The sequence below is a fragment of the Poecilia mexicana genome, unplaced genomic scaffold, assembly GCF_051168715.1.
Source record: "Poecilia mexicana isolate PSO_F unplaced genomic scaffold, ASM5116871v1 scaffold_2, whole genome shotgun sequence".
In the NCBI taxonomy this organism is placed as follows: Eukaryota; Metazoa; Chordata; class Actinopteri; order Cyprinodontiformes; family Poeciliidae; genus Poecilia; species Poecilia mexicana.
Genome location: NW_028263371.1, coordinates 44583600 through 44600628, shown reverse-complemented (window position 1 = coordinate 44600628; position 17029 = coordinate 44583600). Strand labels below are relative to the sequence as shown.

General features: G+C 36.6%; 1 protein-coding gene across 2 annotated transcripts in view; it reads right to left on the bottom strand.

The window, feature by feature from the left end:
- Positions 1-17029, bottom strand: part of igf2bp2a (insulin-like growth factor 2 mRNA binding protein 2a) — a 72839-nt gene that overhangs the window by 29961 nt on the left and 25849 nt on the right. For both annotated transcript variants that reach the window (XM_015012080.2, XM_088001459.1), the window contains exon 3: positions 3133-3181. In XM_015012080.2, the coding sequence (XP_014867566.2) occupies positions 3133-3181 (49 nt within the window). The remainder of the gene's footprint in view (positions 1-3132; positions 3182-17029) is intronic.

Sequence of the window (17029 nt, the reverse complement as noted above, 5' to 3'; positions counted from 1 at the left end):
GATGACTGTACTGCTTCTACTTGTGTAAAAAACAACTGAAATAAATTCTGTGTGAGCTTTTATGTAATTAACTGTAAGGACTCTTATATTTAAATTGGAAACAAACTTGCGTGTTGACAAAAATGTTTTACAATTTATTGTAAGACATGTTTAAAACCGCAGCTCTAAGTTAACACTGCCAGAGGTCGTTGAGGTCCATCACAGATGCTGCCATGATATTGTTTCAACAGCAATACAACCTGAAGTGAAATCATTCATAGAATAATGCATCATTCTGGCATTTTTATACCTCGGCATGTTTGTTCACCTTGACTTGAGTTGCCCGAACTCTTTACTAAATAATGAATGGAGATCATTTCTTCAAGCAAGTAAAAGCGGGAACGGATAGTGCATAGTTCATTTTTAATTAACAAAATTTCATTGAATGCGGGAAAAAATTAAAGTTTCCCTCCACTGGAAGGACAAATACATTATTGATGTAGAGAAACTTTAGCGAGTACGTTGTAAGGCCCTTACAAGCACTCTTCCTGATTTTCCCTCATTAGTTTCCCTCGATATTGGAGTTGTGAACCCTCTGGAAAGTTGTTTTCATGTAATTTACATATGAATGCTTTTCTACACTAATGTATTTTTGTGTTGTGACTGATTTTTTTATAATTAACGCAATCATTTAATCAGTACTAACACCGTGTTGATTTACTCTGCTGTTCAAAGTTAAACATGCACCCATTTTCTAATCAAAAAACGGGGGGGGGGGGGGGGGGGGAACACACCAGTGTGTGAAACAATTTTTGACCAATTTTGCAAACATCGTTTGGGGAAATTAGTTTATAACTTTTTATAAAATACTAATTGGCTTTAAAAACTTGCATGGTTTCCACAGGAACTATACCTTTCACCATAAAGACATGCAGTGCAGTCTTGTTCTAATGAGGAAGGTCGTTACAGTCATGCTCTCATGTGTGTATCCCCAAATACCATTTAGACATATTTCTATTTGGTGGTCGACTTTTGCAGAAGATTGCTGTCCTTTGCTTTAAAAGGACTGGATTGGGTCAAGCGTCTTTTGTCAAATAAGGATGCACCGAACGTTCAGCAGGTTAATGAAACTTGTGGATTCTTAGATTGATAGGCTGATTTGGTGAGTGGCACTTTAGAGTTTCAAAACTGTGTACTTGTTAATAGAATGACTTATCGATGGTAGTTTTCATTTATTTCTTTGTCACGCTATTTCAAATATTTAAAATGAAACCAGAGAAAGTGAAAGAGTAAAAGTCTACATAAAGGAAACATGACCCCTGTTGTGTATTTTGCATAAATATTGAGCTGGAATGTGCATAATTTACAATGAGTTACAGTGAGTCCATTACTTTTTGTACTTTTTGTAATAATCATTTATTTTTCCACCAATTATGACTATTATATATTTAAATAAGTAAAGTACATAAGTATGGGATGCAAGCATAATGTAGACAATTCAAAAAAATAATTTTTAAAATTATTTTAGAAAATTCTCAAACATGCTGAACCCTCTTAAAGTGTGTTTTAAATTAAGTGCTTGCAGAAAAAGAAACAAAGGTTCATGTTTGTTTGTTTTTTTTGTTAGTTTAGTTGTTTTTTTTTTAGGTGTTCGGAGTTTGTATTTTTTATTTTTCAGATGAATACCTTTGTCTAAATATCTGAAGCATTTTAATTTAAAACTCTGCATACCAGAGAAGTTTTGGAGAATATCAATGCTTTTAATTGTCTGTTTTACAATGAATACAAACTCAAAATTCAACCAGAAAATAGAAATATATTGGTCAAAGTTAGAATAAACGGGTCAGAAATTAATTAAGGCGATTGACATAATTGTCGGGAAAGACAAAACAACAACCAGGTTAGCTGCAGCTTAACTCTTTAAACAGTGTTGAGGCGTTGTACACAGAAATATACCAGGAAAGGTCTCAGGTCTCAAAATATGGCAAGGGAAAAAACTCTTAAAATAGTCCATCAAATTCAATATAATGCCAGATGAGATGCTAGAAAGGGTCCAAAATGACTGCAGTTCCCTCCAGATAAATGGAGAACAATGCAGTGATGCAACAGATCCTGTGCGCTGCTGACAAGCAAACGGAAAGAAATCTAATATTCTCTTTCCTGGCTTAATAAAAGCATAGCTAATAAATAATCAGCTAATACCAAGTTGAAATAGCCGCAGTGTCTCTGAGCAACTGAGTTGCAGATGCCGCGGCTAAGTGAGAGAGTGTACATCTGGTCGGAAATTAGGATTTCTGCTTTGCAACTGACAGTTTTATGTTTATGAAAACAAAATGAAACCTTTGTCTCTGTTGATGCCGAAAAAAGCGGCTCTTTGGCAAAACTAAATGGGCTTTGGTTCCAATACTGAGAACCGTTCAAACAGATGTAAATAAGTCATTATGTTTGCCTCTATTTTCACAATTTTCAGCTCTCATAAAGCAAACCATACAATCCTTTCGGTGAAAATTTCTGCAGTAATTAAAAAGGTAAATGAAATCTATTCATCCTGGATTAAATGAAGATCTGAGTTTTTGCATAAGTCACAGACTTTTATGCCTTTTTTAAATGAATTTATAAGCTTAGATTACTTTTAGGCCAAATAGTTTAAATTTTGTTCTTACACAGGTCTAAATGAGGCCTGCATGTAGACTTAACACTGATTTATGTTGAAATGTATTTAACAATCAGGCATTGCTTTGAAGGATTGTAAGAGTCAAGATGTTATATTATATTAGCAGCAGCGGGATTATGATCTATTAAACACAAAACATTTTTCTCTTAAATTCTTAAAAGTACTTTTTAAATTCATTTAAATGTTTTGAGTTTCTCTGTAGATAACGCAGAGACATGAACACAGAGAACTTGGACACAGATGTTGACACAACGACGCAGTGTCATCGCCACGGTAACAAACACTGACCGAAACGCGTGCTCACAAACACTTCGGCCCAAACTACAAAGGCCGGTGACTCATTGTCAGGAAACTGGTTTATGTGCCGCCTGTTGCTGTTCAACGGGGCATCACCGTCTCTCACACACTGACACACACACACACACACACACCTACACACACACACACACACACACAAACAGAGATAGAAAACAACTGACCTCCCACTGCAGATGAGGGGGAATGTTCCGGATCTGGATCTTCCGACTCCTGCAGAGATGAGAGACACAGACGGAGTGGATTTAAAGGACCTGAACCACAAACTCACACACTTTTACAGTCATCGGTTTACAGTAAAACCAGCTGCCACTTTATTTATAGTATATTTATAAACAGGTTTATCGTAACAGCGACTGAGGAGGAAATCTATTAATTCACAATCAGACCTTATTTCTAGATGTACACATCAGTCACCAATGGGAAGAAGACCCAATGTTCAATATCACCAGTCAAGACCTGATCCAGACGTGCTGAGGGAAAGTGTGGCTACGGTTAGTCATTTCTGATAATATCATCCGAAGAACACGAGGAAACCTAATTATTAGACATCTTCATTCATTAATTAATGAATGAAATTTTAATAAAGAGCAAGAGTCTCTCCAGAAAGTTTTGTAGAGTGTGGTAAGAAGGGGACAACAAAACCAAAACCCAGAACAAAATTTCAGGAGTTTAATCAGTTGTGTTTATTCCCCATAAGATTGGTTTAAGCAAGATAAACATAAAATGATAATAGTAAACTAATAATAAAATATTTTTTTCAAGTGAAATCAGTTTGTTATAACATGCTTTTCTTTAGTCCCTGTAAAATTGTGTCCATGGTTTTAAAATATCTCCAACTTATTCAGGTAGATATGAAATCCTTTATGTATTAGAGGGCTTACAGTGAATGAAAGAAGCACTATTATTGACTTTTCTTTAGCATTATTATTATTATTATTATTATTATTATTATTATTATTATTATTATTAGTATTATTATTATTATTATTATTATTATTATAGCATACTTAATTATATTAAAAGTAACATTAATTTAAGCAAGTAAATTATATCACATTATTTATTGTATTATATATTTAGATAAATAATTACTATTCTGATAAATTGTGAAGGAAATAAAAAAGCAATAAATATTATTATATTAATGATGAATATTCATATTAATGATAAATAATAACATCACCCTTATTATTATTGTTATTATTATTATTGTTATTATTATTATTATTATTATTATTATTATTATTATTATTATTATTATCTAGTCATAAAAATATTTATATAAATCCATCTGACAGGTGTACTAGTCAAAATATTGGGGGTGGTTATAATTATTGCTTTAAAAAGTAAATTAAATGATCATGATTACCTTCAGACAAAATTTGAATAAATTTTAGATTTAAACCTCTATTGATATTTTGATACAACATTTCAAGCCAAAACTTCAAGCTTAGATAATTTTTTCACGACTACAACCATTAAATATTAATAATATATATAAAAACAAATCCATTTGTTTTGGCCAATGTAGATACATGAGTTTAATAATTGTCTATGTTCTCATCACACTCAGAATGATTAGAAAAGACACAAGGGGGAAAAAATCAGTCCCTGTTTAGAGTAAAATGAAGGGTTGTCTGCATCCTCGGTGACCTAATCAGAGCCGTTTTTGGCTTTGAATTAATCATCAAGAATAAGAGACACAAAATCCAACCTCAGACATAAACAAGTCAACAGGAATTTGATTTATTTCCTTCAGTTTAGTTGATTTAAACGGCGAAGATGCTTAAACCTGAGTTTCAGATCTGATGAGCTCTAAATCTTTAACAACTTAATCAGAATATTTAGGAGCCAGGTCCCACTCTGCTCATTTTAGGATCCAGGGTTTCCACGCTGTCTCTCTGCCTTCAGCGAGTCTTTCAGCTCAAAAAAGCAAAGCCACACAAACCACCCGTGCCCACAAGCTGTTAACAACAGCATTAACGTGAGAGAGTGCGGTGCAGCACTGCCCTGACCGCGCAGCTAACTTACTCTGAAAAGACATTTTTAAAAAGCATATCAAGCATTTAACTCAAGAGTATAACTGGAGGAGAGACAGAAATGAATGAAATGCAGGAATTTTCAGACGCAAATTTCGTATTTTCTCAAAAAGCAAAAGAGCAAAAAAAAAAAAAAACAAAAACAAAAAAAAACACCCTTGGCTCTGGATTTGTCTTCTTGCAGCGAGTGAACAGAATCCCGTTGGCAGCTGGACAGAAAGACACGTCTCTAACTGTGTTGCTCAAGGGCAGAAACAGAAGGAGCAGACTCTTTAGACAGCCATCCAAGCTTTCAGTAAAACAACAGAGCATATTGTATAAAAGTCAAACTTTATAAAATGCAACAAACATAATCTTAAACAAGCTTACATGACATAAAGTATAACACTACAGACGAATACAGTCGTAGATCAACCTTATAAATCTCATGACTATCACTGTCCTCTAATTTTGGGGCTTTTAATAATTTCTTTGAACTGTATTTCCTGTGGAATACAGGAATTGGACACATACATTTTAATCTCTTTTAAATTTTCCCTAATCCACATAAAAGCTTAATTACACATACAAGTTCAAAGCAATGCATACGCAGCCACTAATATTTGGTTAAAAACCCCTGAGCAAAAGACACCTGGACCACCCGCTACGTTTCCTTCCAGGTTTCTGTCAGATTTATTCATACAGACTTAAATATATTTAAGTTTTATGTCTTTTAATTTAGCAAGGAGTTCAAGGAAAAGTCTCCTGAAGTCATTTTTAAATAACTACAGGTATGATAATTACTACTTCAATAAGTTATATGTATGTACATGTCATTCAAAGATCACAATGAGAAAAGGATGGCTTGAAGAGTCGCATCTGTGAACACTGTACCAACTGTCAAGCATGGTGGTGGTAGCATCATCCTATGGGACTGTTTCACTGCCAGTGCAGGTGCTTTCAACAAAAAGTATGCAAAAGTTAGAAGGTAGAGTAACTTCAGATTTATTAGCTAGACAGAAACTATTAGCCAGTTTTCTCGAGCACAAATCATAAACAATTTTAAAATGGTTAAAAAAAAAAGGTGAAAATTAAGCTTTTAATGGTTTTGCTAAACCTCAGACCTCAACACTTCTTGAAAATTTGGGGAATCTGTTTTAAAAGTCGAGTTCACGTACGATACACTTTTAAAAAGTTTAATCTTTTTCTGATCAGGGCACATCAAACATAACCGTTACCGAGTCACAACTCTTTCAGTACGCTGTTAACTGAGAAAGTAAAACTCAAAGTTTTCAGAATCAGTGATGTTTAAAAATGTACACAAATATACAAAAAACTATTTCAAAATAAAATGTATTTTCTATTGTTTGTGGATGATGCCTGATTTGGAAATGTTGGCTTCCTTTTGGAGAGAGATCTACCTTTACTTGAAGACATGGCCACAATAATGTTGACCATGCTAACTGCACTAATCAGAACACTAAAAAAAAGAAAAAGTAAGTTTAAAATGTCAGTTTCGACTGCTCTGAATGATCAAAACCCAATTTTAAATCAATTATTCTCTCACATAGTGGCTTGACGTTGGATCAGATTGATATCAGAAGATCAAATTTAACAAAAAAACTGATCGGAAATTGTCCACAAACGTCCGAGTAGGTTTAAGTATCTTGAATTAGAATACATTCAAATTTGTGCTCCTAATTCTTGGTTTTGAAAATGGCTGATGCTATAAATTACATCATCTTGAAAATAAAACTCTCCATCAAATCATTAAAACCTAAAAAAGTATTGCCTTCGTGCCTTGGTAAGCTTGGTAAGTCTGAGCAAACTTTTCTCTGGAACAGGAAGTTAACCTGGCTGTGCACAGAATATCGCAAACCCAAAAATTGCAACAGTGATGTCGGTCAAGTGTGTGTTTTATTCAGCGATAAACAGCAACAAAGAAAAAAAAAAAAAATCAAGAAAATCAAAACAAACAAGCCAACATTTCCCAGAGGATCGCACCACACTGCAGCCTGAAGGCTTTCTGTCACTGATGGAGGTTTAAAGCAAGAGGCTTGATGAAAGAGCTCTTTTGGCAGCCGATGTCCAAACACGGGCAAAACACATCACCTATTCCGACGTAGTAAACAACCACATGGCAAGCAAAAAGCTGCCAATTGCTAAAAAGTGTTTATGGCCAAGTTGAAACCTCTGAACAGCCCAAAGGCTGGCGTCCCTGAGCTGCCTCCGATGGAAACTAAAAGCTCCTTTCATTCAGTGTTGTCTGTATGAATATCCTGCGATATCCAAGGCCCAGTCCTCTATTGTGTTTCTGCCAAATAATTATGCCGCCTGTAATCTTGATGCAGAACAAGATGCCACACCACACACTGCAGCATCCTTTGCAACTTTTTCTATCCTCTTTTGTGGGATTTAAAATGAAGTTTTTCTCCATAAAACCAAATTACTCTGGAATCTTTAGCTGTGCTTACTTCAAAATAGTGACCTTGCTTTTTTGTTGTTTTTTAAGATTGACTTGCTTGCCTGTCACTCTCACATGAAGGCGAAAGCTCTCTGAAGAGGCATGTTGCGGAAAATATTACAGCACCTCCTAACAATCCTTTAATGTCTCATTTTCAGCATATTTGTGGCCACCGGCTGACCAGAGGTCCACCGCTCTCTGTCTTTCCATGTGTCTCCGGAGTAGGGAGCGGCTCACACTACATGCCATCCTGCCACATCTGCTGTTCCCTCCCTGCAGCCTTCAGGGTCCTCTGCAGACATCAGCTGTTTGTGCAGAACTCATATGAGCTGCTTCATAACCAGGGAGGAGTCAGGTGTCTGCTATAACATCCCGTTTGTTTGGATTCAAGCGAGAACTCGGCGCATTCTCTTAGCTTCTTTAGAAAAATCCTGAAATTTAGCTGTGGCAGAAGACACGGGCTCAGGTTGATGTTATTTAAGGTTTGTTGAAGCTGCCTGCAGCTGGTTTGAAACAGTCTGCCAAGAAAAAAAAAGGAGGAAAAAATGTCTTGATTTGTGGCTTTAAATATCTGAGGGTGGTCGTTTTTATTTGAAAAGCTAATATTTACTGCATCCACACCTGAAAATAGTCAGAAATTGGGCTGTCAAAGGAATTTTAAAAGGACAGTTTTTGATTTTTAGATATGTGATGTCGACGACAAGAAGTCTAACTGTTGTTGTTTTTTAACAATTATATTTATATTCAAATATAAAGAGAGGGCTCTTGAGCCTGATGCTACGTTTGAGACTTATATTCTTGAAAAACAAAATGAGATTTTCTGTGAGTTATAGACCTACTGTGTCGAAGGACTTGGCTAATAAAGAAATCCATCGAACTTGCCAACTTACAAAAGCTTTGAAGAAGCATTCAACGTTTTAAAATAATATATTAAGGACCTTGTTGAAAATGTATGGACGTTTTATTTGAATTAACCTGACATTTGAAAATAAAGTAGGAAGAAAATGCATATTTGAACTTGTCAAAACCAAGGACATTTCATACAAATACACCAGTATTGCTATGATATTCCTTAATAACATGCATACAGCATATCACTCACTCCAGAGGAACTGAAGCACCAACCCCTACACGCGCTGTGCATTCATCCATCACCTGATCAGATGATTTATAGCAGCCTGGTCTGCTGGAACCACATTTTGTGTCCCAGAGCACAACTATGTTGTAGCAACACAACTGAGCAAAGGGACATAAGATGTGGTTAGTTTCTATATTGTGTAAATACATTAGATGTGGTACTGGAAGTAGCTCCTTGCTGTCTGCCTATGAAAATACAGAATGTTTATTTTTATGTGTCACAATGGTGAACATGATTCCAGTTTGTTCCAGTAAATTCTCATTCATACTCATCAAACCCAAAAGTTTCCCATTTGGACTATTTCTAAATTTCCACATCCTAACTTTCCATTAAATGATTTCTATAAAGTTGAACCTTCGTTGTGAATTTTCCCGTCCTTTGTGTGCAAGTCTAAGGCGGCGTATTCACGGACTAGATTCAAACAGTTTGTCATGTCTATGAGACGACGCAATGGGATAACGTTTAGTTAATGACAATAATGTCTGTAGCTAATGACGCTAATATCTGCTCCACAGTTTCTTATCAGCATGAATTTAAAGTGAGTATTACAATCCGGTGTACATTTGATTGTCGAGTTGAAAATCTGATAAACTTAGACTACTCCAACCTAAGCTGGATACATCTGCTGTACACTGAACTAGAATTTCTTAAATCCACAGTTTAGGTTTGATGAAAGCTTTATTCAAAGTATGAAAATACTAGAAAAGGCATATTTGGGAGAACAAGCACAAATACTGCAATATATGGCCTGATTAAGCACAGACACCAGTTGTTTAAACTGATTAAAATCTTTAAAACACTGTTTGTGGCTTGTGAAAAGTTTTACTCAATTTGTGAAAACAAAATCTGTGTTATTTGGTTTTTCAAAAAATGCCAATAAAAATATTTCTGGACCCAACCAATATAGAGTTAGATTTAATAATTTAATAAAGATGGTAAAAGGTTGTTTTGTTTTGTTTTTTTACAGCAGGTAAGATATTCTATCGTTCTAATATTTTATTAGAACTTTTAAAAAAATAATAATGAACTATCCTTTTAATCCCTTAGCAGGTAGACAAAGATATTTGGCTTTTATCAGTACAACCTGCAGATGGTTCTCACAAAATTACCCATCCTTTCATTTTCTCCTGCTGCAAAGACAGGAAACCCAGACCTCACACTTCAGTTCCTTCTAGAGGATTCAAAGTTTGTCCCAGGCCAGGTGGGACATATGGTCCGTCAATGAGTTCAGGATTGTTGGGTCTCCTCTCGGTAGGACTTGTCCAGAAAACGTACAAAGAGACGCGATCTACCCAAACCACCTTAGGTGACTCCGTCACACGTAGAGGAGCACCGTCTCTTCTCCGGTGTCTCTCAGGCTGACCCCAGCCGTCCTACAGGGATACCACATTTTAGTCGCTTGCATGAAGGATGCTGTCCTTTCTGTCATGATTCAGACTTCATCACTCCAGCTAAGAGTAAAAACATTGACAAACTAGTAAAGCGAGTTTTTGCCAGGAGTCTTGATTACAAAGTTATCTGACAATAACTTCATTTCAAGAGTATTTTTCACTCTTATGTTGACATTAGATGGGCTAGACTCTACATGCCTGCCTCCTAAACATGTATTGTCTCAAAAGTGTAAGGAACCCTGTCTTGATTACGTCTTCTTAGTTTAGTTGTGTGAATCATCATCAAGTCGGCCTTTGTGTGGGAAGCCTCGTCTTTCCCTCTGCTTTTGTCAGGTCTTCTATTCACATTGTCCATCTTGTTCCTTTAGCTCCTCTCCTGTTTCACCAGCCTTGTTATTCCCATGGATTTGTGTTCAGATTTCATCTGAATTAAGTTTCTGGGTAAGTTTTTATTCTGTTTGACACACCCACTCCCTCCCTCTCTCTCTCTCTTTCTACAATGTCTTAAAGAAAGTCTGACTTCTGTTTAACCTGTGACGACCTTAACAAGAAAAAACAGGATTAAGCCCAATTGATTGATCAATGGGCATCACTAAAGTAAACTTTTGTTCTCGCTTGTACTAAAATGATGCATTTCCACCAATCATGAGACACACTAGCATCTTGACAGTACTCATTAATTCACAATCAAAGCATTTGAAATGTTATTTGCTCTAAAGAAGGTAAAGTAAATTTAGCCAATGTACTTAAGGCACCGAATCCTACAATGCGAATGGAAGTAAAGCCTAAAAGAACCGCTGATTATATTAGTGTCCCAGCAAAAGATGTGATAGTTTACATTATGATTATTGTTTAAGAATACATTTTACATTTGGACGGCACATTAAGGCCACTGAAAGCAAAACATTATACCAATAATAAAAAGGCTTGTGTATAAAGGCAAATGAAAACGGACTGAAGAAGGAAAATGGGTTTTTCTTTTCTTCTTTTCTTTTTTTATAAAAAAGAGCCTCTTTTCCCTGTAAAGAAAATTATATTTTGCAACCAAATTTAAGAATAAGAAAATACTCTGAATTTTAGACGTAAATCATAACAAAAATAAATAAATAAAAAAAAAGAGATTATAGCAAATTGCTACTCTGGGAGACCATTTGATTTCCACAAGAATTACAGGACCATTTTCACCAAAAGGACTTATTTTTATCAGGCTCCAACATACCAAAGTCAGGCCTGATCCAGCCTCCTGTTCTAGCAGCTTTTAGAAACTTCTGTTTGCTGACCTTTGACCTACCCCTGCTTCTGTGCTTCTCCTGTTTGGTTTTGGCTAAACTTTACACATAGTGGTGTGATGTTTGGTCTTTCCCAGTGCGACTTACCAAACAATTAATACTGATGTTCAGATTTCTACTGCCTGTAAAGGTTTTCTTTATCCTTCCAAGGAGATGCAGTATTGTGGATTTTTACTTTAAGGGCCTTTCTGCATCAGTTTCGTTCTGTCTTAAGGCATACTTCCCGGTCTGTTTGCTTCTCCCACTGACTGTGTCATTAATTTCATCATCTATTGCTGCCCAAAAAGCCAGTCCTTCTGCAGATAATTGTTTGGTGCCCAGATATTTTTATTTTTTTAATTTCTTTTAATTGTTCAAGCTAATAAAGCCTGCCATAAAACTGTCTCTGTGCAGGTAACAACAAGTACATAACAGCTAAAGGAGCTCACAAGTTAAACCATAAACAGAGAAGTTCCAAGACAACAACAACAACAACAACAACAAAATAAAAAATAATAACCCTGGTTTAAATGAAAATTCCTGGTCAGGAGGACCAGCAAAACCTCCAAAAATTAAAAATATGACCAGCTGCACAACCAGGCGCAGACAGACTTATGAAGAAAAGTTTTGCATTGCAGTGTTGCACACAAAATATATTGCAATGGATGAAGAATCTTGGTCTTTAAAAACAATCAATGGCAAATAGAGAGCCGATGCAAAAGTGTTGCTATGTAAAAAAAAAAAAAAAAAAGATAAACATAATTCAAATAAACTGTTGTAGCTTCACATTTTATCAAATGCAACACAGGTGACTCTGCTGCTTATTTGACTTGCTGATAATTCTCAAAGGTTCTCCAGACTCAAATTAGCTTCACTGATGCCTACAAGCTGCAGGTTGAAACAGGCATAAACTGGAATAACTGTTCAAAAATGATGAATTATTTTACACGTGTTTATTTCAAATGTTTGTTTTGATGTTCTAATGCAGTGAAACCATGTTTTTTTCTGTGTTTATTTTTATTTTTTTACACACTGCCTCCTTACTGTGCGAATGTCATACCTGACATGCTTCTAACAAGACTTCTGTCATTAAAAACTCCCTGTTGCATAACAATACAGCGTCAGAGGTTGCTGCGGAAGAAAGCAATCAAAGTTTCTCCGATGCGCTCGTCATTAAGCCTAACGAGGCCTTCAGCAGCACTGTTTGCCCCTGCTCTTGTGTCTGGACGTCAGAGACGCCTCGTAAAGCATGCCAGCCTGCACGCAGCAGGGGAGCCTCTCTGTGGCTGACTGAAAGGCCTTCCCAAATGGCCTTTCAGTCAAGCTCTTACAGAGTAAAAACTCCACAAACATTTCATCCCCGCAGCCGGAAAGCTCCCGCCTAATTCACTTGAGTGATAAAGCCTGTTTTCCTCCATTTACCTGTCATTTCTTCTCTCCTGCCTCCATTTGGCTGTCAACATTCGGATGTGTTGTTTTTCGCTGCGATCAACTTCAATTACAAAAAGACCAACCATTGTTTCACACACATATAAGAGCAAATTTGCTGCTTAACGCTTAAGAAGATTAAATTTGAATAAAATAAGATTTTTTTTTTTTTTTCATCTGAAATGTGATGGACTGGCCGTTGACTTAACTTTACTGCAACTTCTCGCCAGTCCCAGAAAAAAAGAAACTGAACTGAGTGGAATGTGATCTGTCCACCATAAGTGATATTATACAGATAAATTATAACTGAACACAACTGCGCTCATAAATCATCGCGGTGGGGGGAGGATGTGATTATGCACCTATTTCATGATCGTATTACCAATGCCGTCTGCACACACAGTAAGCAACACTAATTTCTCTGCTCCTTTTATAACTGCAGTGCAGCCCTAAGTGCAGCATAATGTGATCATCTTAATGACCAGCTGCATTTACACCTACTACTGCATGTATGTGAGCTAGTATCTCTCATATGTCTTTTGTGTGGCTCAATCTATCAAAGCAAGCCTCCGAGTGTAACGTAGCACACGATACGACTCAGGTAGGTCCAGGAAAATAAGGGGGTGGTCCTTTTTACACCAACAACAGAATCGTCTAATCTCAATTAACCCAATTTCTGGTTTGGCCCTTAAGCTCTTAAGCGTCTAAACGCTCTGAAATCCCAAAGAGGCAGCAACAAGTCAACAATATTTAGGAGGAGACCCCTTCATTGCAGAGGATATCCTGCATATATCCTGGTCTCAGTCTCTGGTGGCTCTCCCACCGTGTCCTCTCCGGATTAAGACTGAGGACAGTCCATTTCCGGGCAGCACTCTTAAGTGCTTCTCCGAGACCTGGGTAGTTGTTGTGGAGCAGAGATAAAAGGATTTGTATGAGGGAAGTGCTTAAATGTCGTCCTTCAGCTCCTGAGATGTCCTGCAGCACAACGAGAAACCAAATTCTGATGCAGCGAGTAACAAATAAGAAACACAGTGTGGGGATTTCTTTCGATTCTGCGCATGTCTGTCAACATTTTTATCTTGGCATGTAGAAACTGAGCTTTTTTTCTGGAAACAGAAAAAAAAATAACACTGCACTGTTTTTGCAGTTGAATTGCGTAGATTGTTGCTGATTTATTCTCACTTAATTTCCAAAAGTAATTTCCATAAGAACTTTGGAAAATGAGGCGTTTTGCTTTCTCTAAAAAAGAAAGAAACAAGACCTAGGTCAAACATGAGGCTTTTTTTTTAGCATCCAAACACCTTCGTTCCTATGAATTAATTTATTTTCTCTATTTCAAGTAATCAGATATTTTGAATCCAAATAATCCACAAAGCTCTGTGCTTACCTTTCAGAGAGACAGGGGCATTTCATTAAAGTTAAATCTTCAAATAGCTAGTAATACGTTCATTCTCAACTTACTTAATGACTTTGCTTCACACTGCTAAGGTATTATAAAGCCTTGTAATATTGAAATTACTATATATTTCAATATAATCATTCTGTTTACAAATTAATTATCATTCTTGTGATTCTGAGAATAAGAATGACTAATTGCTACAGTACATGACCCAAAGTTTTAATGTATTATTATCTCTACATTGTTTAGGGCAGGGGTGGGCTTCAGGCCTCGAGGGCCGAGGTCCTGCAACTTTTAGATGTTTAACACACCTGAATCAAATAATGAGGTCATTAGCAGGACAGGACTCTGGAGAAGCTGACTCCACTTAGGAGGTGATTCGGCTATTCCATTGGAATATGTTGGACCAGGGAGACGAGCTGCAGGACCAGGATTGTCCACCCCTGGTCTGGGGCCTAGGAGATTAGTTGTATTAGGCTGGTTTGAGCTGGTATTTAATTCAAACTGAATGAAAACATTGTTCAAAAATATTATGCTATCACAGCAAATCAAAACAGCAAAAATCGTTTACAGAATCCTACAACGGCCCTCAAAAGTGTCCACGACCTTGTTAAATTGCCAGATTGCTTTGAATAAAATACAGTATAATTTTATATAAATCCTGTACAGCTGCACTGAAAAACAAACAAATCTATTTGCATAAAGGTGTGCGAGCTTTGACAAATACTTTGCTGTTTCATTCCAGCAGTCAGTCTTCTTTTGATCACATCTCCCATCGGTTCAGCTATCCTGATTGAATCTTTCTGACCTGTGCTCGTTTAAATCTTTTGGCAAAAGCCATTATTTGCTAAGCACCGTATTTCTAAAGGAACGCCGAGATCTCATCGTATAAATGTAAACGTCAAAGGTGTAAAACTTTCCGCGGGTCTATTTACATATCAAAGCTCAATGAAGACAGTCATACTTGGACAAAGTACGGGACAAAAGTGATGGTAAAAATGGGAAAAGACAAGATGATGTGTTGTTCAGTGATAGTGAAATGACCTACTGAGTGCTACCAAGACATGGACATCCCCGTCTCTCTTCAAGACATTTTCGAAGCCCCAGCATCTCCTACCCTAGCACCAACGCTTTGTGTCCCTCCTCCCTCTGCTGCGCTGTCATCCTGTCAACTCTGACAGAACCCAATAGTGGTCTTCCTTCAAAGCTGATTATTGTTAGCCTTCACATTACTGCATTATTAAATCCTCATTTGTGATCCCAAATGGATAAACGTAAACAAGGCAGAAATTGGTCTTGCAGAGAGGCAGATAGCAACACCGAAGAAGCTGCAGGAATTTCCATCAAGGGCTGGTCGAATCCAACATGAGACAGACTTCAGTTTAGCAGAACCAGCGCATCCAAGAATAACATGCAACCTGTTCACTTAAGATTATCAGTGGATGGAGAGCTGGGGTCCGTTTCAGAAAGCACGTTTTGTGCCTGAACTCTGCTTTTGGTGAGACTTGGGTTTTTCTGTTTATTTATTTGTCTGCTTTAGGCTTTGTCAAAATGAAATTACCAATAAATGTTATAGATAGCATTAACATAACTGTAATAATCCACATTCAGACAATTCTGGTAACAGCAGTGAGGAATTTTGCTATTCTATTTCAGAAAATAATACATTTAGTTTAAAATAAATATTTAATATTGTGACAAAAAGACTTTAAATTCAAGCAACATTGTTATACAAAGTTGCATGTTGGTTAGGAAATTAAGAATTAATTTTTGATGGCAAAAATTTACTTTTGTCAATATATAATAACATCTATTTACATCGAAGCCTTTAGTTTTTCCATTAAAAAAATATTAGTGATACTTTCCCCTTTAAGTTGAATAAATATTAACACACAGTGAATCTGCTCTCCTTCCCTAACCACATCTTACACATTTCACACTCTGCGTCGCAGAGTGAACAAAGCTGCTGCTCCGTGGCGTTGCTAAACGTTTTATCTCAGCGTGTAGCGCTGAGGTGCCTGTTTCTGTTTCACTCCCAGACCTCAGTGGTCGAGGGCTCATCAGGATTCAGCAGGTTCACCTGCCCGTCTCTTACTTCACTCGATAGTGTGCGGTGTGGCTGCTCAGCAGGGAAACGCATGCTTCTCTAATGTGAGCCGCAGCCTTCCTGTTGACATATGTCTCCTCTTGCTATCCTCACTTGCTCAGCTGGCTAATAAAAAAAATGTAAATACAGAAACCCGAAGCAGTGTTTTTTGGGGGGGTTTTTTCATGTTACGTGACCTAGAGCGATGATTTAAGTCTAATATAGTGCATTGGAGTATAGAGAACAATATTTTATATTTTCTGAATAGATTTAAGCAGGTAATGCTCCAGTTAAACATGTTACAGAACCGCAGATATTAGGTATTTTATTTTACATGGCAAAAACTTGGATGTTTATACTACACAATGATGATTCTTTTTACCCCCCAAAAAAATTAAAGCCGTTTAGATTTAATTTATATTTCAGTTTTATGAGAATCTCACCAAATAACTTTGAATAAAAGTACCACAGCCTTATAGTAAAATGGCATTTACACAAAAATGCATAGCAAAAATAGCCTAAAAGCTTTTATTTACAAGGAAAATTCAAAGATAATTACCAGCACTGCTAAAATAAGGTGAAATACAATGAGAGAAACTCCAGTCACTCCAGAAGTTTCTCCAGTATCTTATAAAAATTACTTTAAACCACAGGAATGGTGTGGGCCTAGGCCTTCTTTTTAACTAGATTTGCAGTGAGAGTGGCATGATGGTCTGGTAACACAAAACTTATTTTATCTCTCAGTGTTGCGTCTTAATTTAGCTTAAAACATTTTTTTCTGCAGCCTGTTGCTGTAACATGCATCCATTCAACCCATATTTCACATTATCGCTGAACCTTCAGCGTTACATGTCAGCAAAAATCCT